The sequence below is a fragment of the Panthera onca genome, chromosome D1, assembly GCF_046562875.1.
Source record: "Panthera onca isolate mPanOnc1 chromosome D1, mPanOnc1 haplotype 2, whole genome shotgun sequence".
NCBI classification, from domain to species: Eukaryota; Metazoa; Chordata; class Mammalia; order Carnivora; family Felidae; genus Panthera; species Panthera onca.
In genome coordinates, this window is record NC_138348.1 from 108,428,231 (window position 1) to 108,455,138 (window position 26,908).

Below are 26,908 nucleotides of genomic sequence, written 5' to 3' on the forward strand. Positions count from 1 at the left end.
GAAATTCAAGACATTTCAAGAATTTCAAATTCAAGAATTCTTGAAATTCAAGAAATTCAAGAAATTCAAGTGCTTAAGGACAGGCACTGTGGCATACCGGAATAGGCAGTCTGTTCCCTTCCTTCGTAATCCAGAGTGCAATGCCCAGGATCTTCTCAGACCCCTGTCCTCCTAAATCCTGCCTGCTGATAGGAGAAGTTGTACCCATCCGAGACCTGAGCACATGGTTATCTTCCTGTTTCCAGCAACATTGACCACACTACCTGTGGCTTCTTCATTAATGGTAGGAGGCCCTGCCGGTGTGACAGAACAGCTGCCCTCACTTTGAAGAGGCTGCAAGGAGGGACACCGAGGTGGCTCAGTCGGTTAAGCATCTGACTTGATCTCACGGTTCCGTGAGATTGAGCCCCACGGTGGGCTCTGTGTTGACAGTGTGGAATCTGCGTGGGATTCTTAAATTACGATTGTCTCAAAGGGAAGCTTCTACTTAAAAGTCACTAATACTGAACACTGGTGTTTCAACTAGTATAACTTTATAACAAAAGTATTTTAAACTTTTCAAGATTACCAAAGATTTAGAGAAGAAAAAATTTATTTAGAATTTCAAAAGATTTGAGAGTTGACCTTGTTATTAAAAAAAGTTAAGAAAATAAAACCCCAAACAGATGATCTTGTTACAGCCTGACCTCGGGTACTTCGTCATACTGGTGGCGCCGGGCCCTTCGAGCCACCTCAGGTTGTTGCTCTGGACACGCGGATGTTCTACAGCCTCTGGACCAGCATGGCAGAAGCCCCTCCTCCTCCGTTGCAGATACTGGCAAGACCATATTGCCCTGGCTTCAAGGTGTGAACCATATGAATGACAATCCGGGCTCCAGACATCCTGGGACGGAGAGATCATTTTGGTCTTTAATAAATTATAGAATATATAACCAAAACCTGTTTCAATTCCAAATTAACTTGAAAAGTCTAGGGGCCCCTGGGTGGCTCAGTCGGTTAAGTGTCCCACTTCGGCTCAGGTCATGATCTCGGGGTTCACGGTCCGCAAGTTGGAGCCCCCGCATCGGGCTCTTGTGCTGACAGCTCAGAGCCTGGGGCCTGCTTCAGATTCTGCGTCTCCCTCTCTCTCTGCCCCTCCCCTGCGTGTCTGTCTCAGAAATAAACATTAAAAAGAAAAAAAGGCTTTCATTACAGACAGCAGAATTTGACCCCTTTTCTTAAACCGGAGAGAGAGGTTTCCAGAACAGTTAGGGCCTTTTTTTTTTTTTTTTAAATTTTTTTTTTTTTTCCAACGTTTTTTATTTATTTTTGGGACAGAGAGAGACAGAGCATGAACGGGGGAGGGGCAGAGAGAGAGGGAGACACAGAATCGGAAACAGGCTCCAGGCTCCGAGCCATCAGCCCAGAGCCTGACGCGGGGCTCGAACTCACGGACCGCGAGATCGTGACCTGGCTGAAGTCAGACGCTTAACCGACTGCGCCACCCAGGCGCCCCAGTTAGGGCTTTTTTTAAAAGCCCAAGCGTAGACTTTACTTTTAAATAATCTTCTTCATCGTAAAACTAACCGTTCTTAGGCAACAGTGACATGGCTGTGTTCGGTGTCAAGTCCTATCACAAGTGGGGTTTGCTCTTTCAAGGACGCTGGGAAGGAAACGGTTAAGAGTAATAGGAATGAGCAGGAAGCAGTCTGGTTTAGACAGAGATACAAAGATCGTTAAGTGGCCACTAGCCCAGACGCAGGTGTTTCCAGAACCACCTACCCAATCGGATGTCCCAGAGAGACGGCACCTCCGTTGATGTTCACTTTTTGGGGGTCAAGCTCCAGCATTTTCATGTTGGCTAGCACCACCAGACTAAAGGCTTCATTTACTTCCCACATTGTAATATCCTCTTTTCTCAATCCTGCATCTTTAAGAACCTAAAAATTTTATTTTACAGTTAACATTTATTTTCACTGTTTTCTTGGAATTCCGCAATTTGGGTTTCTATTTCCCCCTCATGCAACAGATATTTAAATTTGGAGTTTCTTAGTTTCCAGGAGGAAGGGCCTTTTTATTTTCTGCTTTTAATTTCTCATCTTACTGCACTACAAGCAAAGGATCTTCTTTGCATTTGTTTTGCAGCGAAACAACTTAATTTTCTTGAATGTTCCATGGGTACCTGAAACGAACACGTATTCTCTATTTGGGGATTCTGACTTGACAGCCTTGAGATCTATTTGCCTTGATGCTTGGTTGCAGATCTTCGTCTGCCAAATCAAAGAGCATGGGTTTTTCTCTACATCTCCTGTAGTTTCTCCTTTATAAAAGTTGCCATGGGGTGCAGGGGCACAGACACTCTTAGCTGTTGTACCTTCACTGTAAATTATTTCAGGTCTTTTATTCTATCAGCTATTGTTCTGGTGGTTCCTCAGCTATGCAGGAAGGCTTTGGGGTATTAATGGCTGGATGATGATTCTCTCTCTAAAATCAGGCTATTTCCCCTTTTATTGTGAACTTGAAACTATTCCTCCCCCTTCCTCTCTTCCTCCAGAAGGCTTAGTATTTTAAGCTCTACTGCTCCAACAGCCTAAGGCAACAACAGGGCACCTGAGCGTGGCCACCTGTCGAGCTCTCAGTCGGGCCAGGGTCAGGAGCACACTTCTGCCTTCAGAATCCCTGTTGACCCCCCTTGCTCTCCAGGGCGGCACTCACTTTCAGAGGCCGTACCATGCCCTTCCGTTCCTTTCTCAGATCTGCCCCCTGCTGCCACACCATCACTTCCCATCCTTTCTGATCCTCTCTACCCTTCTTCCTCACTGATTTCCGCTCTGTGACTGCTGGTCTCAAGTTCTCCCTCAGGGTGACGCCCTCTCCTTCTGAAAGGATTTATTTGCGCAGTCTTCCGCGATCCTTCAGCCCCTCAACGCGTTCAGCACCGTCTCTTCCTGTGACCTCCCCCCCACGCACACAAAGCAACTTCCCTGAGAGACCTTATCAGAGCCATAGCTTGGAGTATGTAGGTTTTCCGTTTTTAGGTTTACTCTAAGACCGGCTCCCGACAGTTCCCTTGCAGAATGGAGACCTCCTAGTAGTGAATATGTGCTTTGAATTCTAGAACCAGGCCCCTCAGTATCCCCTTTTCCCTTGCCACGCCAACCTCCTACTCTGGTCATCACACCAGGTGTGAGGTTCAGCATCATACTTAAAAATAATTCACAGTTTTTGTCTGTTCCACTGAAGATGTCTGTGGATTGCTCAAATTATTTTCAGGAGAAGTTGGAAGATTCAAAACCAAGCTATCTCTGTCCTTCAGCAGACGAGTGACACTGAAAACCTAAACCCTGCAGCGTTGGTAGAAACAAACCAGAGGCCGGCATAACGGAGGACCGGCCCTCATCTGTTCTCACCTTAGGTACAGCATATGCGGGTGCAACTGGAAAATCAATAGGGTCCACAGCAGCATCAGCAAACGCTGGAGTTTAAAAAATTTAATAGGTCGTTAAAATCTTTTGTACAAGTGATCGCTAACAGTTGTTACATATAATACGCAAAGATGCAAGCTTCCCAATCCTAATAGATGTAAACGTATTTGTTCCTTTTCTAGGATTCTATGCTTTATAAAACCACATTAGTCATCAAAGCCATGGATTTTCACAGGTAGGAGGTTGGAGGGAACTGGCCTCCAGGGACACTGGCATGATCTACACATAACCGTGGGTGCTGCAACAGGCAGAATCCCACGTCCTGCCGTATCCAGTGAGGATGCCTCCAAGCATCCAAAGTACCCGACAGCCTCAACAACAGAATCACTGGTTACGAAATGTCAACAGTGCTGAGGTTAAGAAACCAAGACCTGGACTAAAACTGAAGTTGTAAGGCTTTTAGTAAGTAACGAAATGGTATTGGTCTAACACATTGAGAAGGCAAAGCAGATTTTACAACTAGAAATACGTGTAACGAGATTGAGGGTATGACGAGGTCACACAGGAAATCTAGCTTCTCGGGCATTTATTATGAGCTATTTCTTAGTCCCTAATTTCGTACACTTTTAATAACTACCTTTCCCCTTGGTTCCACGGTAAAACATGTACGTTGTACTCTCCCACTCCTCATATCGGACAGGACAAAAATTTTTAAAGCTTACTCTTCCCGTAAAGCAAGTTGTAACAAAGGTTAAAGGAGCTGCTCGCTCCCACTAGGAGTTACATCCCATCACACGGTACACGTGTAGACACCGTGTATTACCAGCATGGAAACCCCACTTCGGGAAGTATGCAGACGTGAAGGGATAAACGAGCTGAGAACACGACCTACCCGCTATCCTTGCCAGCGGCTTAACGCTGAGCCTCTTGGCGGCATCCGCAGTCATCAGAACCACGGCGGCCGCGCCGTCGTTCAGCGTGCTGGCATTGGCCGCCGTTACTGTGCCTGCAAGCACCAGTGAGCAGGAGGTGAGAACACAGTTTCACACGGAATTCACCAGGATCGATTTAATAAATTCCTGCAGGGTAATGCCTGGGTGGTTTGCCGCGTGAAAAATGACCACGATGCATGGCGAGAATTCCAGCTTCCGGGAAGCACACGCAGAGCTAACTCTAACACTCGTGTAAGAGTGCCTTGGGTTAGTTCTGGACCCGTCTGGTCAAAGCTAGCTCAGAAACACGTGTGTGATGGCACTAGGTACGTGCTGGCTTGCACTTCAGACATACGGACCAGCCCGCTATTTTTTCTCCCCAGAGAAAGAAGCAAAAACTCAGTATCAAAACCAGGTACTTGTTCTCTATAATCACTTCAAGTTAGACGTCAAGAACTCTAAAGATCATTCAACTTTTTAAGTTTATTTGAGAGAGGGTCCGTTTGTGAGCACGGGAGGGGCAGAGAGAGCATCCCAAGCAGGCTCCGCACCATCAGTGCAGAGCCCGAAGTGGGGCTCACGCTCAGGAACCGTGAGATCATGACCTGAGCAGCAATCAGGAGTCAGACATTCAACCGACGGAGCCACCCAGGCGCCCCTCGACCAAACATTTTAAACATCGGAATGTTACAGTATGTAAACTATGTCAACTAAACAGGTTCTTTTTTTTAATTGCAACAAAGACCCTACAGTAGACCGCAGCTAAAAATATAAAAATATGTTTCTGTAATATGAATTTTATATGATACTTTAAAAAAGACTGATCCAGGGACGCCTGAGTGGCTCAGTCAGTTAAGCGTTCGAGTGGATTTCGGCTCAGGTGGTGATCTCACGGTGCGTGAGTTCAAGCCCTGATTCAGGCTCTGCACTGACAGCACAGAGCCTGCTTGGGATTCTGTTCCCCCCTTTCTCTCTGCCCTTCCCCCTGCTCATGCATGCATTCTCTCAAAATAAATAAAACGCTTTTTGAAAAATAAAGACGACTGATCCATTCCTATAGTTGGTATTGAGAAACTCAATCAGGAAAGGCAGAAAAGTAACTTTGGGTTACGACAACTGTATATACAGCCAATTTTAAAAGCAGAACTGACCTTCTCAAGGATTCCAAAAGCATTAACTTAAACACTGGCATCCACTTACGGTAGCATTTGACAGTTACTGAGGGCCTACCTGGCACTGGCGATAAAACAGGGAACAACTCTGCTGTCGGCTTCCTAGTCAAGAATCTTACAGGGATTTAACATCTCAACGACTTTCATGTCACAATGCACTTTCAAGATGAACTGCGAATGAAAAACTGCATTCTATACCCATTCTACAATCTCCTCCCTAGGATTTCTATTTTGAAGGTATTAACCAGTAAGCGATTTTAAAGATTTTTTTTTAATAAACCTAATTTGTTCGTTTCACATGAGCCCGACATAACTGAAAATGTTAAGTAACAGCTATATGTTTTCTAGAATTACTTTTTAAAAAATCCTTAGGTGGTTCCCAGACTAGCTATGGTACATTAACTCCTCTTTTTGTCACGCTTCATTTCACAGTACTAACCATTTTCTTTCTGGAAAACGGTCTTCAGCTTTGGAACTTTGCTAAAGTCAACACGTCTATATTCTTCATCTTCTTTCACCACTACATCTGGTTTACCTGAAACACAAGTCTTTTAAGTAATCACCGGCCAAGACCACAGTGAGTCGGTGCGATGCGTGGGCAAGGACCCGGGCAGCCTGGGCCTCCTCTGAGCCTGTGCACCTCGCACCGCCCCGGGGACTCCACTCTACCTTCCATCACCTGGGCCCTGAGAGTGACTGAAAGAGGAGCTTATTAAATAGTTGGATGATTCGGATCTTGGATGTGGCCACACCTCGTTCTCTTCCCTCCCTATTCTGCCACCACAGATACGACCCACTCTCCTGACCCTGGGGTCGGGAGAGGCTCCGGCGATTCCGTCATTCGGAGCCTAGTCATCATTTCTGAATGGAAATGTAACCTAAACCAAAGGAACAAGACTTCACTGTGGATTTAGTCTGCTGGAGTTGGGGGGTGGGGTGGGCGGGGGGGCACCTGCCCTGTGATCTCTGTGACCACAAGCCCTACAGAGGGGGCTCTGGGGATGCGGGTGGGACAAAGGGGTGTGGAGCCCAGAGCCGCCTAGCCCCGCCCTTCTAATAAATCCCCGGTTTCACTTAAAAGGCTAATATATGGTCTGTCACTTACACTGCAAAGGTTTTTAATCCGTTTCTCGAATTGAAAGTATTATTCTCAGTGGAATCTGGGGAGGTGGAACCTGATACTAAATTGGGTTTAATTCTATTCTCTCTCAACTGGCAACGTTTCACTTTAGTGACCATAACCATCTGTGTCCTCAGTTGAACAAGGATAAAAACATACTAATTTAAAACCAGACTTCCACAACATGTAAGTCCACTAAAAATCAAACCGATTTTGGAACGTCACGCGTCTACCTTTCGCCGAAATCGTGACAGGAACGACCTCCTCGGCAAACCTCCCGGCGTCCCAGGCCGCCTGACTCCTGCCGTAGGAGCCCACGGCGTACGCGTCCTGCTCCTCGCGCGTGATGTGCAGCTTCTTAGCCGTGTTCTCGGCACAGTTCCCCTGATTCAAGTTGGGATCTTTATCAAACTAATTCACTTGGCGTAACTTATAAAATACCAACTTTGTATAACCTAAAACCGTGGTTAGCCGGTAAACTCAGTTTCTAAAAATACACTTCTTTCGATACCGGGTAATTTTTCACTCATGTCTCCTCGTCAGGTCCTTGAGTGAGCTCAGAAGTTGCTAGTTCAAAGGCAAATTCAACAGCTGTAGAATCCCTCATTAGAAGTCAGGACACACCCTATCCCCCCGGGTGGGGCGGTTTATTCAACAACAGAGTCAAACTGATGCAGTGGGCAAAGGACAGTATTTTCCCAAAACGAATGGTGAAAATGAGCATTTACAGAGCCCATCCTTCCTCTCCAAAACACACTTATTTTAAAAAGTCAAGCAGGGGGGCGCCTGGGTGGCTCAGTCGGTAAAGCGTCCGACTTCAGCTCAGGTCACGATCTCAAGTTCCGTGAGTTCGAGCCCCGCGTCGGGCTCTGGGCTGATGGCTCAGAGCCTGGAGCCTGCTTCCGATTCTGTGTCTCCCTCTCTCTCTGCCCCTCCCCCGTTCATGCTCTCTCTCTGTCCCAAAAATAAATAAACATTAAAAAAAAAAAAAAAACTTTAAGAAAAAAATAAAAAAAATAAAAAGTCAAGCAGGGACAGTTGGGTGGCTCCATCGGTTGCGTACCCAACTCTCGATTTCGGCTCAGGTCACGATCCCAGGGTCATGGGCTCGAGCCCCGTGAAGGCTCTGCGCAGAGTACGGAGCCTGACTGGGATCCTCTCTCCCCCTCTGCCCCCTCGCCAGCTTACCCATGCACTCTCTCAAAATGAACTTAAAGTCAAGCAGTATTGTATACTAGCCGGTATTTCTCCTTCAAAAGCAGTAATTACCATATGGATTTTATTGTAGACGTCAGTCAGCCCATCCTTCACAATCAAGTCTTCAAGCTTGACACCACCGTACGGTGTAGCGCCTCTGTTCATCACGTAGGGAGCGTTGGACATGCTCTCCATCCCACCTGCCACCATCACATCCTGCCCGGCAGCGAACACGCACAATGTCAGTTCCAACAGGAGCTGAGCTGCAGACCCGGTACGCCCGCTTCACAGCTCCAGCACACAAGCGTTCTGGGGGCCTCATTCAACATCTGTTACACGGCGAACATACAAATACCCTCTTGCCCCCGATGAAAAAAGCGGTCTCAAGTGTGTAATGATGGGATGGGGCGCCCGGGTGGCTCAGCCGGTGAAGCATCCAACTTCGGCTCAGGTCATGACCTCGCGATCCGCAGCTCTGAGTCCCACACCAGGCTCCGAGCTGACGGTGCGGGCCTGCTTGGGATCCTGTCTTTCTCTCTCTCTCTGTCCCTCCTCTGCTCACGCTCCCTCTCTCAAAATAAACATTAAAAAATTCTGTCTGTCTCTGCCCTTCCTGCACTCGTGTGCGCTCTCACACACTCTAAAATAAAATAAAGAATTAAAAAATTCAGCAAAGCCAGGAGAAAACCTGCACAATTTAACAAATGAACCTGGGTATGTGGGAACCATAAATGCGTCATCAATTCTGGGCTCAGTCGAGGATTTGATTCCCAGGGTCAGCACCTTATTCTCATCTCTGATGAAAACCCTCTTATTCTGGCAAATAAAAAAGTCACGATGTTATAAATCACCCAGAATCTCAGAAAAAGACCAAGTAAAAGGTCACGCAAAGACTAAAACATCTTGGCTGAAAACTGTTTTTTAACACAAGACCCAGAAGCTATCATCTGACGTCTCCTCCAAGCGCGATAAGCAAATCCAGACGGCGCGCGTCAAACACCACAGCGGCTGTACTCGGGACAAAGGATCGCACTTCTAAAGCACTCACGGGCGACATCTTTGGGGACTTCCGACACCACAAATTGGAAAAGGAGGTGCTTCTTACCTGATGTCCACACATGAGGCTCTGAGAGGCCAGCATGATGGCCTTCATCCCCGAGGCACAGACTTTGTTCACAGTCGTGCACGGAGTAGACAGAGGTAAGCCTAAAACCGACACAAGTCAGGTCACACTTGTGAAAAAAGACACTCTTCGACAGCCGCAGAGTTAAAATGAACACAACAGAGCACGTTAACTTCTAACCCCCAACGGCATCGCTCTTGCCCATATAAATCCACGTTCTATGACGCATCTGACATCTCGTTTAAGCGGACATGGCCACCAGTGCTGCGCCAAACACCTTAAGTGTAGAAGAAGAACAATTCCCGGTACCTGCGCCCAGGACCGCTTGCCTCGCAGGGGCCTGACCTTCGCCTCCTTGTAGAACGTTCCCCATGTATGCTTCCTTCACTTCTTCTTTCGGAATCCCTTTTGTGACACAAATAAAACAGGCATGTCCGTATTTTATTCAACTGAATAATCAGTGATTACTAATAAGGTACACGACATTATATAGCGGGAATGGTTTCTTTTTGTCAGCTGTGAGATTCAGACTCACTGTAGGATTTTCTTTTTAATGTTTAAGAGCCAGAGAGAGAGAAGGAATGTGAGTGGGGGAGGGGCAGAGAGAGAGAGAGAGAGAGAGAGAGAGAGAGAGAGGAGACAGAATCCAAAGCAGGCTCTGAGCTATCAGCACAGAGCCGGACACAGGGCTCCAGTTCATGTACCGTGAGATCATGACCCGAGCCAAGATCAAGCGTCGAACACTTAACGGGCTCAGCCAGCCAGGCGGCCCTGGAGCACAAAGATTCCTTCACAAGAAAATTAGAAATAGAGGCATTGAGGGACACCCGGGTGGCTCAGTTAAGCGACGGACGCTTGATCTCAGCTCAGGTCATGCATGATCTCACGGTTTGGGAGTTCAAGCCCCGCATCGGGTTCTGCACTGATAATGCAGAGCCTGCGTGGGATTCTTTCTGTCCTCTCTCTCTCCCTCCCCCGCTAGCGCACTCTCTCTCCCTCCCTCCCTCTCAAAATAAATAATAAACATTAAAAATGAAAGAAATGGAAGGCATTAAGTCATTTCTAAATGTTATGTACGCAGTTAGTGCAAAACTAATACTTGTTCCATTTAATCACTGCCCCCCTCAACACAAAAAAGCACGGGAGCTGGGGTGCCTGGCTGGCTCAGTGGGCAGAGCACATGACTCTGTTGCTTTCTTTTTTTGTCAGTTTTTATTCAAATTCCAGTCAGTTAACACACAGTGTAGAATTCATTTCACGTGTACAATTGAGCAATTCAACACTTAGGGACACACGACTCTTGATCTCGGGTCATGAGTTCAAGCCCCATGTTGAGCACAGAGTTTACTTATTTAAAAAAAAAAAAGCCAAAAGCAACTACTGACCTGCCTTTTCAATGGCCCCCTGAATTGCAAGGGAACCGAGCCTAGTGGCTGGCAGGGAGGAAAGGCTGCCTAGAAAGGATCCAATGGGCGTTCTCGCGGCACTTACTATGACCACTTCCTGGCAAGACACAAGATGGGAAGAACGATTTCAAAATTTCACCCAAACCATCTCTCATTAAATCAACATCACTCACAGATCCACAGTGGCCCCCCAGCCTTACTCACCAGGGATACCTTCTCAGATGCCCAGTGGATACGCCTGAAACCGGAGAGAAATGAACACTATACTGGTTTTCCTATGTGTGCACAGCCGTGACGGAGTTCAATTCATAAGTCAGGCACAGTAAGAGGCTGACAACAATGACTAGTCAAACAGAACCACTAGAAGAATACACGGGCATCAAAGTCACGTGCACATGGTCCCTCTCCCAGGATCTTACTGTCCTGGATGCCCCCTGAGGACCACCGTGGTGGGTGATGATAAAACGCCCATGGACGCAGGTGACGTGAGGTGAGCCGGCCAGGCACTGGGACGGAGCGTTAGGTTACTACTGGCTTTCTGGGGACATCACAAGGAGGATCGTCTCCTTCCAGGCCCAGGCTGACCACTGGGAACAGACACCATGGAAAGCGGGGTCGCAGATAAGGGGACCGCTTTATTATCTAAAAAAACAGACTTTTTATGAATGACTACTCCTTAAAACCATCTCAGTATCTGAATAGCAGTAAGACTAATCAATCCAATAATGGTGCTTTAGGATTTAAGATCTAACTGAAAACCTCAGACAAACCAAGTCTAAAGCAGGCACAGATGCTTCCCCATTGTCCACAAGAGGTCTGAAACCAGAAGGTTGAGTTTTGATTCTACTACACCCTCACAATTTAGGAAACGATCAGTTTCCTTGTCACCTGCACCATCAAGGGCGCTAACCAAAAGGCTTCTTCACTGACGGCGGCTCTGGGTGGGGGGCGGTCCAGACCTGCGTGCTGGGTGGACGGGGCTGGGCCTTGTAAGGAGGACACGGCACAATCATAATTTCTTAAGTGATTAGTAAGAGAATATTAATATGAACCATAAGAAAAAATAGATAAAGCCCTCTTAGACACTGTCAAACTATTTTAACAGTTTTCTCCTCACACTTGCCTTGGGCATTCTCCTAAGGCCGGAGATAAATAAGGGAAGTGTTCCTTAGATTTCTGGCCATCAGGGACACTTGGGCGGCTCAGTCAGCTAAGCGTCCAACTCTTGACTTAGGCTCAAGTTATGATCTCACGGTTTGTGGGTTCAAGCCCCACATGGGGCTCTGCACTGACAGTGTGGAGCCTGCTTGGGATTCTCTCTCTCTCCCTCTCTGTCTCTGTCCCTCGCCCAATTGTGCACCCTCTCTCTGTCTCCCTCCCTCCCTCAAAATAAATAAACTTTTTTTTTTAAGTTAAAAAAAAAAAAAGATTTATGGCCATTAGGAAGTCATTTGAGGGACTCGGAAAACAAAGAGAACCCCTCAGAAAGCACCAGGTGATCAGATGATGGTCCTTCCTGTCTAATACCCAGCCTGGTTCAGTTTCTTTCTGCTAGTATCTTCCATGTGGCCTCTACATGTCCCTCACGGTATAAAGAGGGTCCCTGAGAGTAAGGACGAACACGGCACAGTTGAGAGAGAAGGCTGTTCGGCAGGAGACAGTCGGGACGGAGCAGATTATTACGCAGGGCAAGGGCAGTAGACTGATGTCTCTTTAGGGGCATTTGGGAGTTTAACCTAGAATTTCAAGAATTAGCTATTCCCAACCACAGCAGCCCCCAAGGTGGCCCCACAAATATGCAAACATAAAGATAGACATTTTTTTTATTGACCACATTTTCCTTTAAATTTTAAAAATTTTTAAGTATGAATTAAATTTATACTTACATTCAAAGTGGGTTTTGATACATAACTTCGCTCCATGTATTTTATTTCCTGTAATATAAACAATTATAAAGTTATCGTGTAAAAAATATTAACCTACATCATTTTGTACTTCTCGGCAGCGAGGTTATGGGGACTTCTTTCTGTTTCCGTGTGTTTTTTATTTCCACATTCTACACCACGCATATCACTGTTACAATCTGAAAAAATACTACTTTGTTAATACACTTTTTAGCTATTCATTGAAATGTTGCTTTAACTTCAGATAAGTTTATAAACTTAAAATTTCTAGGCCTTTTTAAGTAAGTTTTATAAAATGTAGTTTTAAGTTAAATCTAAATTCTAAATTAAGTAATTTTAGAGCTCCACAAGAAAATATCCTCGTTGTTTAAAAAATATATAAATAAAACTTGTTATTTTCTTCATCCACTTCTAACGAATGTACTGATTTATCTGAGGCAAACATACCTCCTATAAACATGGCCTATAATCCCAGACAAATTATTTTTCAAGAAAGAAAAGGGTAAATACCTTGCCGTACACCCCACTTCTTTCTGCACTGCTCTTAGGAACAAAACCCATCAAGACCAAGTTGAGGATATACAAGTCACAGTTCAGAGACCTGACTTTCCTGGAAATGAACAACTTACATGACAAAGAACAAAGAATAAATTTTTTTAGCCTCTGAAGTCAGAAAGCAAAGTAAATACTCAAAACTAACAACTTCTATTTAGAACCTACTCTTGTTGATAGTTATCAATGGGCAATCACACCTCAGTGTAACAAACCCACAACACATAAAGGCTGGCCTGACTTTGCGCAAATAACCCACGGCAGCTCTCGATTTATAACTCGGCACGAAAAGAAAGTAGATTCGACGAGTGGTTATGAGCAGAGAGAAGCACAGTAACCGCAAGAAACTGGTTTATCAAGTGTTTAGATAACAACAGATGCAAACAGCAACGTAAGAGAGAATGCTGTTCCGGCAGTGGAAGAACAGCATTTAAGATCATCTTCTTTCCCCAGGTTAATACGACGGAGTAAGTCACTCTTAGGTAGAAAGTTCACATAAACGACTTTGCTACAAGAAATAACCTAATTTAGGGGCGCCTGGGTGGCTCAGTCGGTTAGGCGTCCAACTTCAGCTCAGGTCACGATCTCACAGCTCGTGGGTTCGAGCCCCACATCGGGCTCTGTGCTGACAGCTTGGAGCCTGGAGCCTGCTTCGGATTCTCTGTCTCCCTCTCTCTCTGCGCCTCCCCCACTCATGCTCTGTTTCTGTCTCAAAAATAAACATAAGAAATATATTAAAACATATATATACATATAATTGTTACAATATTCAAAGCAGCTCATATTCTGAAGCCATGTCTTTACAGTCTTTGTGAGGAAGGGATGTCAAATACACCTGCTAATGACCTGATCCTTCACTCGCTCAGTAACCCCTGGAATCATTCACTTTCCCAAAGGCGACATCAGGAATCCGGTATCCATAAAATATAATCCCTCTATTACAGCAGCATCATAGTCTTACAAAATGAGAAATGTCGAAATTACATGTACACATTCCACACTCCAAAGACAACATGTAAAAAAAAACACAGGGAGCCTCATCAACCATCCCCAGGGATCAGTGAGAAGGCTTACTTGGCGTGAGGCAATGCTCTCCAGACAACAGAGTTCCAACAAAACGCTGCGGGAAGCAACTCTACATTCTAAGTTCTTCTTTCCAATAAATACGTCACAAGTACACACAACAGAGGTCACCGACATGTTGTCACTTCCAGACTAACCCATCTGCGCAGACCCTGAAATGACATTCCCCCGCCATCTCTACCTGTCCCTCTGGAAGCTGAGTCATTAGACGAGCCAGGTTTGTGACTTCACTCTCCTGAGCTTCCCATGTACGCACTGGCCCAGGGCAGCACACGAGGGCCTCGGCCGGCGAGACCCAAGTGCACCTGCCGAATGCCCATACTCCTCCCTCTCAGCTGTGCGAAAACAAGTGCGCCCTTAACACATCATATAATCAGGGCTGCTGCGGACAGAACTGACTTCTTGTGAAGAATTCCAGCTTATCCTCTGTGATCCAACTTTGAATTACAAGTTCCCGCTGGTATTCCCAAATATTTGGAAACTAACACACTTTTAATGGAAACCCAACATACTCGATCTTGTGGGCTGTAACTAAAGCAGTGAAAAGAAATTTTTTAAGTTCCCATTTGCATTGAACATGCCAGTCACGGCCTCTCCAGCTACAGTCCTTTCTCAAATGGGGTGGAAGGGACAGCCCTAAGTACCTCTGACTGCACCCTCCTCCCGCTGGCCAGAGCTGACAGCACCACGGACGGGGTGGACTGTGACCCAAGCGGCACCCCGAGAGACGGGCTCAACTGGGTGATGACGGGCCCTTCAACGGAGGGGTCCCGGGCGCTGGAGCCGTCGGCACCACGGCCAACGCGGCGTCACAGCAGAGGTGGCAGGGGAGAAGGGAGCCCTCCGCAGGCAGAGAAGTAAAGGAAGGCAACCTAACCGTTCCAACAGGAGGAAAGAGCTTGACGGGCCGCAAGAGGCAAAGGCAGTTCCTCGGAGACTGACCTTCCATCAGGGTCCAGGAACGCGGCCTATGATGCCTTGGATGCCGGGAGCTGCCCGCGGTGAATATTCCCAACCCCCAACCCCCACTCCATAGCGAGTCTGGAAGGGAGGCGGAGCCTCGGAATCACGCGGCCTTCACTCGGGCCACTCCTCCTCTTCAGGGTTCCTGGTTCTAACCCAGGGCTCCCAGGCCTCTCCGCCGGCCCGATGCTGCCTGCAGCTGCGCTTTCACAGAGTCCACAAGTTCAGGCGCGCCTCCCCTCCTCGTCCCCCTCCCCCCAGCCCCCGCCCGGCCTGGACCCAGGCGCACAGTCAGGCTCCGCACGTTCAGGTGCACCTTCCCCTCCTCCCCACCCGCGCCCAGATCCAGGCGCACAGTCAGGCTCCGCGGCCTCCCACACAAACACCCGCAAACTTCCCAAACCGCCGACCCTGAGCGTTCACCTCACTGCTCGGCTTCCCGGTCCCCAAGTTCTCCAACAGGTGGCCTACGGTTACCACCCGCTTACCAACGCCCCTTCCACCCCCGGCCTGGCACCAGCTCAGCAGGGTCGGCGTGGCAGGCAAGCCGCTCGGTCTCGGGAAGCGGGTCCGGCCCCGGGCTCCCTGCCTGGGCCTCCTCCAGCCGGGTCCCCTCCACCGCAGGGCGCCAGGACCACCAACTGAGGCCTCCCTCTCCTCGGCGTCCACGGTCACACGGTCCTGGGCTGTGTCACCCCTCCCAGCCCGCCCAGGGCCAGGGCCTCCCTTCTCCCTCGGCCTCACGGTCGCCCAGATGACCTGCAAACTGTCTCCAGCCTGACCTCCCCACCGACCTGCAGACTCAGGATCCAAGCACCACCTCGTTGGCCTCAGTTCCGTGTCCAAACCACTGCCCTCAATTTGCACCCCAGGAAACTGGCTGCCTCCCGGCACGTCCCACCTCCAAACATCGCAGTACCCAAGTGCTCGAGCCCAGACCCTACACTCACCCTTCACCTTCCCCAAAACCCAGATACCCTACCCCAGATGCGGGCACTCCCGTGTCCAAAATACACCTAAATTCTTCCCCCTCTCCACCTCCACTACTGCCACCAGGTCCTGTCCCGCTCTCCCACCAATATGACAGCCTCCTGCCCAGTTCCATGCACCCAGCTTTAAAAATGTCAATCAGGGGGTGCCTGTGTCTCTCAGTCTCAGCCTGTTAAGCATCGGACTTTGGCTCAGGTCATGATCTCCTGGTCGGTGGGATCGAGCACTGCGTCGGGTTCTGTGCTGACAGCTCAGAGCCTGCTCGGGATTCTCTCTCTTTCTGCCCCTTCCCCACTGGCGCGTGCTCTCTCTGTCTCTCCCCGTCCCTCAAAACAAATACACAAACTTAAAAAAGTTATGCTAATTGCAAGCGACAGTTTTCAATGTAGGTATTTCATTTCTCTAATCCACTGTTAAAAAATCTTACCTAACTACCTTGTTATATTAAATCTTTACAGTCTGAGTGCCCTGTTACGGGTTGAACTGTGCTCCACTTCCCAACCCTGCCAAAACAAAGAAGCCCTAACCCTTGTACCTTAGGCTGTAACTTTATTGATAGTGGTCCTTATGGAAACAAGCAAGACAAGTAGCCCTAATACGGTAGGACTGATGTTCTTACAGAAAGAGAATTTTAACACAGAGACAGACATGCACAGAAGAAAAAAGACTGGGGGAGACTGCCCGGTGCAGACAGAGAACTGGGACCATGTATCAACAAACCAAGGAACTCCAAAGATCGCCAGCAAACCACCAGAAGGGATGAAGAGGCAAGGCAGGATTTCCCTACAGGATCGGGGGAGGGGGTGGGGGGGGAGGGTGCGGCGTGGCAACACCATGACTTTGGAATTTCCAGCCTCCAGAACTCTGAAACGTTTCTCTTGTTTTAAGCTGCCCAAATTGCACAATTTTGTTACAGTAGCCCAAGAAAGCTAACACATCCCCCTTGCTGAAAACCTCCCCTCCCTGGGCTTTCAGACACAGTCTCTTGCCCAGGGTTTCCTCCCATGATGCCATGCTCTCTGCCCTCCCCTTCACAGGATCCTGCTTGTCCAGCCTGTCCTGAAATGCCCTGTCTTCCTAAGGCCCCATGCGAAGTCCTGCTCTCTTCTCCCTCCATGCACTTGCTCACGGAGCTCATCAATGCCTGCGAAGGCTACCGCCGTCCGAGGCTGGTCATTTCCAAATGTGTATTTCACGCAGTTCTCTTACAGGCCACACCGTTTCCTCTAACTGGCAACTCCAAACTCAAGTCCAAAATACAACTCATCACTTTCTTTCTACTGCCCCACATCTGTTCCTCTGAAAACCTCTACCATCCACTAAATGGCAGGCCAAGGCCCCCAAATTACACCTAACTCCTTCTCGCTCAGTTCTTCTTAGCCAATTACTCATGAAGGGCAACAGATTCTACTTCCAGGCTACCTCTAGAATCTCTCCTTCTCCGCCTATGTTTATTAGCACATCCAACTGCTATACGACTTGCCAGCTTACGGCAATATCCTGACTTTTCTTTTGGCCTGCGTTAAGAAAGCAGGCCGAGGGACTGAGGTGCAAAAACCATGGGGTGAAAGGAAATGGGAAGTGTATCCATCAGGGTTCAACCAGGAAAATGAAAACCACTGTATTTGAAACATAACTGAATGCAGAGATTAAATACAAAGGTGACAGGAAAGCTAAGAACAACAGGAGACAGGCAGTACAGATTAACAACAGGAAGGCATTAGCACATTTAGGATGTTAGGACAAAGGGAAGAACCAAGGTTACCAAAGCCAAGGGGTCAGGGTCACCTTGCAAAAACGAGAACCAAAAGAGCCCCTGACTTTGTCCGCAACACCATCTAAGGGCAGACGGAGAGAAAATAATCCTGGCTTCTCCATTCCTATCTCCCAATCTTACCAGCCTCTGAACACAGCCAGAAGTCAGCTAGTAGACACTAGATGTTTGCACACCCAAAAGGAAGCCCTGCAGCAATACAGAGGGCAGAAAGGAATCTGACAACAAACAGACCCCGGACAGGCACAATGCAGTAATTTATCAGTTCGAGTATTTAAGACAAAAACAAAAACAAAAACAAAACAAAACAAAACAAAACAAAGGGCTCCTGGGTGGCTCAGTCAGTTAAGCATCCAACTTTGGTTCCAGTCATGATCTCACAGTTAGTGAGTTTGAGCCCCGCATGGGGCTCTGTGCGGACAGCTCAGCACCTGGAGCTTGCTTCGGATTCGGTGTCTCCCTCTTTCTCTGTCCCTCCCCCCGCACTCACCCTCTGTCTCTCTCAAAAATAAACAAACATTTTTTTAAAAGGCAGTAATTTTGGGTCAAAATAGGAGCTTCAAGGAGGCGATGCTCAGTAGTATCAAGAAGGTAAACAGGAAGAAAAATAATACAAAAAAAGAAAAGCGCTGGTATTCTTTGAATGAGTGGCAGGGAAATCTACCTCCAGCCGCTTAGTGATTACAGCTGGCAGGGCAACAGGCTCCAACGAAGTCCGTTCAGGTTTGCTGATCATCATGAGACACTTGTGTGCCAAGGGTAACAGTCACATTCCATTCAACAAACTGGCACCGAACACTGAAAATCCCGTTAACAACAGATTTCTGTAGTTCAGTAAATGACCACTTAATTCAAATTACCAACGCTGTGAACTTACAGCTCCACTCTTTCATCAGCAACTGTGTGTTTGACGGTAATATCTTAACTATAAATTAAGAAGGCTCTGCACCTGTGTTTCTTAACAGGACCTAGTTCACCTGGCCAACACTGGCTGAAACCCCGACCTCCCAAATCATTCCATGAAATACCAAACAAGCTCATTAAGAACTGATCCTGGTACATTTCCCAACTCCCCTCTGCAGCTAGGTGGGGGGAGGACCGGGAGAAAGAAAGAAGAAAAGAACTCCTGGTTCCTGGAAACCCACTCTTCCTGCCTTTTCTATTTGCTCAGTCACCGGGGGTTATTTTTAGACTCCTTTACCCTTGGCCCCGCACCCTCCCTGTCTGTCAAGTTCCACATTTATTCTTTCATAAATCTCTTGCATAATGCTGCTCCCTTTTTCAGCTTCTGTTGCCAGCATGCAGCTCAAGTTACCTCAAACCAAAACAGACAATGGTTTTCTCCCCCACTTCAATCCTCCAGATCTCTGGCTATGACAACTCCCCCCCCCCCCCAAAAAAAAAAAAAAAAAACCACATCAACGGTCTCCACTGACTTGGGTCAAATCCCAACTCATAAAAAATGACGTGGGTGAACTTCAAAGCATATTACCCCAATCAGCCTGGAAAGCTCAGGCCTCACCAGCCACACCCTGAAGTCTTACTAATCCCTAAATTTTGCCCGATCCTGAATCCAAGGTGCAGGCTCCTTTGCTTTGAGGTATGGGAAACACAGTCTTGGCGTTCAAGGCCGTGGCTCCTGTGCACCGCCGGCACAACAACCAGAGGCGAGGCACGCCCACGGAGGCCACCCCTTCCAAAATACGAAACACCAAGTATAATCTATTCCTTGTATGGTGAGCAGCCATTTATTTTCCCTGGCAAATTTGAGCTGCACCAAGGGCCTCTTTTTATTCCCCCTTAGGGCCTCACGTCTCGCAAGCCCAATGATGACCTACTGCACGAACATAAAACATCCTGACAACGAGCTCACAAACATGTTTTGTTTTCTTTTAATCCCGGGAAAAATTTAAAAGGAAAGAAGGAAAACCCCGGGGAAGACGTTTCGCTCGGGGCGCCCGCCAGGGAGAGACCCTTCGGCCTGCAACGGTCCGAGCCCCGCGCAACCCACGCGCGGGTCCCCGCAGGCGCCAGGCAGCGGCGCGCATTGAGCATGCGCGGTACAGGTGGGCTTCCCGGCGAGAGTTCCCGAGGCCTGCGCCTGGAGCTTCGCGGGCCGGGGTCCTCCCCTGCGCGGGCCGGCATTCTGCAGCCCGGGTCCCAACCCCTCTCACCCGTATCAGCCTCCGGAGCAGGGGGCCGCGCCCACGGGCGCCGCCACGCAGGAGAGCCGCCAGCACAGCCATGACCACCAAGCACCCAGGGACACCTTCTACGTGGAGACTGCCGGCGCACGCCAGGGGTCCCCGCGCCGCTGCCCCGCCCACCCCGGGCGGCCGCGCCCCGCCCGCTCCTCCAATAGGAGCCTCGGACGGCGAAGATGCACGCAGCTATTGGCCGACATCCAGGAGGGGCGGGGCTACTGGCCGGAGGAGCGGGCCTGAGCCCGGAAGGGTCGGGAGGCGCGGCTGCTCCAGTCTCCGCACTTCCGACCTTGTAGTGCCGGGGTGTGATGTCACCTGAGTGTTTTCTGCCGCTTAGGTCTACACAGCTCATTAAAGTATTATTCAGACATCTGATTGGGTTTTAATTTATGATGAGATACTTTTGCAGCTATTTCAGTAGGAGGGGAATAGAATGCATATTAACAGCTAACTTTACTGAACAATTAAGAATTTTTTAAATTTAATTTTATCTTTTAAGTAACTTTTTTTCATTTCATTTTTATGTAGGCTCTACACCCAAGGTGGGACCCACCTGAGATGTAATCCCATGCTTCACCGACCCAACCAACCAGGTGCCCCTTTTCTAATGACTACACCCAATATGGGACTGGAACTCACAACCCTGACATCATGAGTCACATGTTCCAGCGACTGAGCCAGCCAGGCACTCCCACAATTCAAAAAAGAATTCTATTAGTCGTCAGGGCACCTGGGTAGCTCACTGGGTTAAATGTCCAAGTTCGGCTCAGGTCATGATCTCATAGTTCATGATTTCGAGCCCTGCCCTTGGGTTCTGTGCTGACAGCCCAGACCCTGGAGCCTACTTCAAATTCTATGTCTCCCTCTCTCTCTCTGCCCCTCCCCACACGCACTCTGTCTCTGTCTCTCTCAAAAATAAACATTTCAAATTTTTTTTCAAAAAAGATTCTCTCCCTCTCCTGCTCCTCTTGCACACCCACACGCTCTTGCTCTCTAAAAAATATATATATTTTAAAAAGAATTCTATTAATCCTCACAAAAACTCCATGAGTTAGATGCTATTTTTATCTCCCCCTTAACTAATGCGCTAAATGAACAAAGAAATTAACTTTTTTGTCAGGTTGCACAGAAAGTGGTAGCACTGGGGTCGGAACTGGTATCTTCACGTGGCATTGCTTTCCTGTTCCTTTTCCCAGAGCACCATGTAAATGTTACGATTATTATCCTCACATTTTGGGGAACCCATTACTTAAGCTTGAATTTTCACCTGTAGACAGTCAATCTTTGTGTCGCTAACATTACTGTCTTTTGTATTGATTGTCATGTAGAGGATACAAGGAGTGACAACAAAGTGAACCTTTAATTCAACTAACCCCAAGTCCAACTCAAGTTTTTCCTACAAGAAAATTCCCACCCTTCATTAGGTTTCGTTGGCAGCTGAGGGAGATTGAATTTTTAGAAGATGGCCACACCCGTACTCAGCTCACCCGACAAGCTCTTCTTTGTGACGAACGCTCCCTCCCCCCATCAGCGGTGGGGGCCGTGTCCCTAGCCTGGAATCTGGACAGTGAGTGCAGTCTGGCAGGAGCGACGTTGTGTGACTTCCCAGGTGAGGGCCAGGCAGAAACATGAATAAAAAGCCTTCGGGTGATTCCAGTCCCCAGCCTTCAACCCTTCCAGGTGAAACCCCAGACATTATAGTGCAGATAAGCCTTCCCTCTGTGCCCTTTCTGAATTCATGATCCATGGAAACCATCAAAGAAATGAAATGGCTGTTCAGCACCCCTATCTTTAACTTCCCAGACACACTAGGTTGTCCCTTAAAGTGGTGTTTGATTCCTCCACTTATCAGAACTTCTATATTCAACAGGTCACCAAGTCCTAACCCCTTCCTTTCAATGTCACACTCAATGCCTTCTCTTTTGCTGACCCTCTAGGACAGGAACAAACCTATTCATACTTAGTGCTTCAACAGCTACTGAAAGAAAATCATTACACTGCGTATCCACGTGTAAGCTACATTTGTGTGTGTGTGTGTGTGTGTGTGTGTGTGTGTGTGTGTGTGTGTGAAAGGCCCAAGACATAAAGCTAAATTTTTTACATTGAATTTTAATTGGATATTTATTTATTTTTTAGAGAGGGAGACAGAACACAAGCCAGGGAAGGGCAGAGAGAGAGGGAGACAGAGAATCTGAAGCAGGCTCCAGGTTCTAAGCTGTCAGCACAGAGCCCGACACGGGGCTCGAACTCAGGAACCGTGAGATCATGACCTGAGCCAAGATCAAGAGTTAGGCACTTAACCGACTGAGCCACCCCAGGCACCCTAACATTAAATTTTTAAAGAAATAACTCAGAAAATTAAGCAGCTGGTCTGGCCTAGTACACAGGGACGACCAGTTGTGACAAGAGAAAGCTGATGAGTACAGGAGGGGATCAAGTGGTAAAGGGTAAAGAGGATAGAAGAAGAGTCACTTATGCAGCTCTTGGTACGGGACTGTTCTTTCACAGTATAACCCATTTACTGCTCACAAAAAAAAAAAAAAAAAAAAAAAAAAAAAACAAAAAAAAAAAAAAAACCACTGAACTAGGGGATGTTACTATCCACATTTCACAGCCAAGGAAATTCAGATACAAAAGTGGCATAGTTCGACCAAGGTGTCAGAGCAAGCAGTTAGCGACGCGGCTGCAATTTGAACCTGGGCCGTCTAGCTGTGGGTCTAAGCTTTTAACCTCTGTACCAGTTTTGCCTTGCGCAAGGCTCGCCCTGCAAGCGCAGGGGGCAGTTTTGATTGGACGGTCGCACCACTGTGTTGGGCAGGACAGCTTCTAGAGAAAGTCAAAGAGACTTAGGGTTAATTGGGGGAAGACAGCAAATGTACTCCTGAGCTTCAGTAAACAGCTGCTTTTCAAAACTAAAGTCCAAAATAAATAAGTTTGGGGCACCTGGCTGGCTCAGTCAGTGGAGCATGTGACTCATGACCTGTGGATCTGAATTCCAGCCCCACGTTGGATGTAGAGATTTTTTTTGTTTGTTTTAAATAACAGGGAGGTGGGGAGGGAAGGCAGCTTCATCACTAATGTGAGCAGCATGCAAGAACGTAGTTAATCATTTCACTTAGGATTCTAGGGATTGAGGAGTGCTTGGCTGGAGCATGTGGCTCTTATCTCAAGGTCACGAGTTCGAGCCCCATACAGGGGGGGTAGGGCTTACTACATAAATAATCAATAAGTAACAAAATTAGCTAAGACCCGAAGGCTTACATAGACTAGGAATGAGAACTTTCCAGGCATAAGGCACGGCTTATTAAAAAGAAAAAACCTAAGCATTTGAACATTCAAGATTTTTTTTATAGGAAATAGAGAAACGGCCTGCCAGAATAATTGTAGCACTTGAGTGGTCTAAATTTGGTGCAGTGTAGACTCCTACATAAGTCAAAACTCATTCTGGTCTTTATCTGCATCTGTCACATAATGGTGAGTGTCCTCCAATCCCCGTCTCCCCTGCTGCCCAGCCACAGGGGAGTGTGACAGGAGAGCCACCACATGTACACAGTAAATTCTGTGTTGTGAGAGTAGACGTGAGTTCCCCGATTTAAGCCAGCCTGTCTAAAAACGTAGCCCATAGGAGCACTAGCTGTTAAACAGAAGATTGACGTGGTCGCCTCCTCACAGAAAGGCCTGGTGATCCACAAAACCCTAAAATAGCCAACAAGGCGACTTTCCTCTTATAGCTGTAGAGAGAAGACCAGTTAACAGAGCTCGAACTGCTGTTCCTCTTGTTTTGTTTTTCTGGGAACCCTGGACGTCACTGGACAAGTCAAGGTGGGTGTGAGGCAGACGGGGAAGACAGGAATGCCGAGGACAGAAGGAGTGGAGGGAATAATCCTCAAAGTGACAGACCTCAATTTATGAAAAGATAACGAAATTTGACTGAATTTAGGTGAAAATGACTGGATTGAAACTTCTTCCAGAGATAGAAATGGAGTGTTAAGATTTAAAAAAAAAAAAAAAAAAAAAAAAAGATGAAGTCCAGTTTAAGAGAGAATTAAAAAAAATTTTCTTTTGTATAACCGGATGTGTAGCTTTTATTTTTTAAATTTTTTTAAAATTTATTTTGCGAAAGAGAGAGACAGAGCCGGAAGAGGGGAGGAGCAGAGAGAGAGAAGGAGACACAGAATCCGAAGCAGGCTCCAGGCTCTGAGCTGTCAGCCCAGAGCCTGCTGTGGAGATCAAACTCCTCAACCTTGAGATCCATGACCTGAGCTGAGTCGGACGCTTACCCGACTGAGCCACTCAGGTGCCCCCCCCACCCCCCCAATGTGTAGCTGGGAGTTATCTTTTCCGCTATGGTAGGTAACACAGTATCTGAACGTAGTTGTATTAATAAAGGGCTACATCTTTCAGGGCACCTATCTGGTTCAGTGGGCAGAACATGAGACTCTTGATCTCTGGTGGTGACTTCGAGTCCCACTTTGGGTACAGAGTTGGTCTTTTTTTTTTTTTTTTTTAACAAAAACAAAACAAAACAAAACAAAAAAACAGCTACATAAGTTCAAAAGGTAGCTCATCTTAGACTGTAAGTGAACTACATTCGTTAAATAGACCTAGCCAGTAACCCCATCTACTGGCAGAAGTGTTATGTGGATACTTACGTCTTGGAAAGTAAGAGCACTAGTCTTGATAAAATACATTTTGTGGCCTCTTCCTCTCCGTAATGCCCAGAACTACAGTCATAAGCCCTAGCATGGTTTTCTAAAAGTAGGAGTTAGTTTTAGGAAGGTTAGAACAATATTTTCACATCAAGGAACACAGTGGAAAATAAAAATATTTAAGAGAAATGTAGGGGGAAATGTGGATATTAGATTCATAAAACAAGAAAGGGGTTACTGTTCACATCAAGTTAAGTCTTTCCATAAAGGTAACTTCTGTAATAGTCCATTGGAATAACTCATTGTACTAGGTTGAAGAGTGTAGCCCAAAGTTCTAATCCCCATACGCATGAAGGTGATTTTATTTAGAAACAAAGTATTTTGCAGATGTAATCAAGTGAAGATGAGGTTCGGATGGATTAGGTTGGGCCCTAAATTCGGTGCTGGTGTCCGTGTAACAAGAGAAGACACACAGAAACACACACACAGGGGCAAGAGGCATGTGGAGAGGGAGGAAGACGCTGCTGTGGTACATCCGGAAAACAACAGACACCACAGGTTCTGGCCACCACCAGAAGCTGGGAGACAGGCATGGAACGGTCTCCCTTAGAACCTACAGAAGAGGGGCGTCGGGGTGGCCCAGTGGGTTAAGTGTCTGACTTCAGCTCAGGTCATGATCTCGCAGTTCTTTGGTTCAAGCCGCGCATCGGGCTCTATGCTGACAGCTCGGAGCCTGGAGCCTGCTTTGGATTCGGTGTCTCCCTCTCTCTGACCCTCCCCTGCTCATGTTCTGTGTTGCTCACTAAAAAATAAATAAATATTTAAAAATTCAAGGGGCGCCTGGGTGGCGCAGTCGGTTAAGCCTCCGACTTCAGCCAGGTCACGATCTCGCGGTCCGTGAGTTCGAGCCCCGCGTCAGGCTCTGGGCCGATGGCTCGGAGCCTGGAGCCTGTTTCCGATTCTGTGTCTCCCTCTCTCTCTGCCCCTCCCCCGTTCATGCTCTGTCTCTCTCTGTCCCAAAAATAAATAAAAAAACGTTGAAAAAAAAAATTTAAAAAAAAAAAAATATTTAAAAATTCAAGAAAATAAGAACCTACAGAAGGAACCTCCCAACACCTGTATCTCAGACTTCTAGCCTTCAGAATTGCAAAAGAACACATTCCTGTCGTTTTAGGCCACTCAAACTGTAGTGTTTTGTTATAGCAGCTGTACAAAACTGATATACTCATCCTGGGTCAAATTAATATATGCAATTTCCTTATATTTTCCATTCGTATGTTCCATAAGACATCTCCTTGTTTGAAATTCTAGGAAATACAAAATACAGAGTGTCAAGACAGCTTCTCTGGGAGACATATGGAAATGTTTATACCCCATCACGGAAATAAGTTTCTAAGCCCAAGGTGGACACCTCCTGTCCGGGGTCCCACGTCAGGAAATCAAAACTTAGGTGAACTTTCAAGTCCCCGTAAGTGCTCCCCTTGACCAGACATGCAATATATCCAGCTGGTCAATAGCCAACTACCAAGAATCTGTAATGGTTTCCTTGTTCTAAATAAAGTCAACTATGCACACCCAGCCAATCAACAGAGCCAAATTAAGCCAAATACAGACGTGGGGCTCCGACTCATGAACTGCGAGATTGTGACCTGAGCCGAAGTCAGATGCTTAACGGACAGAGCCACGCAGGCGCCCTAGTGTGGGAAATTTTTAAGAGGTAAAAATCCTTTCCCTGCTTTTATGCTTTAGATTTGGGGTGATCCCTCAGCCATAAGCTACAGAGAATGACCCGATTCACATCTTCTGGTGTCTGAGGCCTCAAACAATGAGGTATAAGATGAATTAGGTAAAAAATTGGAGGTATGCCAGTCATCCAAAAATGTCACAGATTTAGAGCAAATCTAATTTTACTGATCCCTACTTACCACTCTGCACAGTCTACTTCAAAATGTAGGGCAAGACACAACCCAGCAGCCACCTCAGATGCTCCAAGCGTGGCACGAAATGTTTACTCATTCAGCAAACACAGTAGAAGTAAAGGTAAATGAAGGTCAGATTCTAGGCATAAAACAGAAGTAGAATTAATAAAGTGGGGTGGGGAGGGGAGCAAGAGAGACTTAGATCAAGGTTACTAACCTGGGAGACTGAGTTAGTTCTTAAACAGAGCAAGTTTGTGATACATGATAAAATGTTCCAGAATGAGCTGGAAAGACATGTTGGTCCTGGCAGGGAGAGCCTGGGCTGGAGGCGGTCTGGAGCATTAACATGCAGTTAGCAGTGGAAGTGAGGGTAGTGGATGAAATCACTCCGGGAGATCATGTGGCTCAGCAAGAGGAGGGAATTGAGAGGAAGCTCTGGGGTGTGCAGGCAGAGAAAGAGCCAAAGAACGAGAGAGGTGAGTGTAAGCTGAAGGGAGAATGGTATCTTTGACACCA

At 47.2% G+C, this 26,908-nt stretch overlaps 1 protein-coding gene across 1 annotated transcript; it reads right to left on the minus strand.

Moving 5' to 3' along the window:
• Window positions 1-581: 581 nt before the first annotated feature.
• ACAT1 (acetyl-CoA acetyltransferase 1) lies at window positions 582-19,940 on the minus strand. The gene is made up of 12 exons (XM_078432705.2): window positions 19,795-19,940; window positions 12,241-12,288; window positions 10,334-10,451; window positions 9,258-9,353; window positions 8,931-9,031; window positions 7,898-8,041; window positions 6,862-7,012; window positions 5,948-6,043; window positions 4,297-4,410; window positions 3,390-3,454; window positions 1,762-1,919; window positions 582-883 (listed from the first exon to the last, which is right to left on the minus strand). Exons 1-12 carry the CDS (start codon window positions 19,864-19,866, stop codon window positions 763-765), a joined length of 1,284 nt encoding a protein of 427 aa, XP_078288831.1. The 5' UTR covers window positions 19,867-19,940; the 3' UTR covers window positions 582-762.
• Between the last annotated feature and the right edge of the window lie 6,968 nt (window positions 19,941-26,908).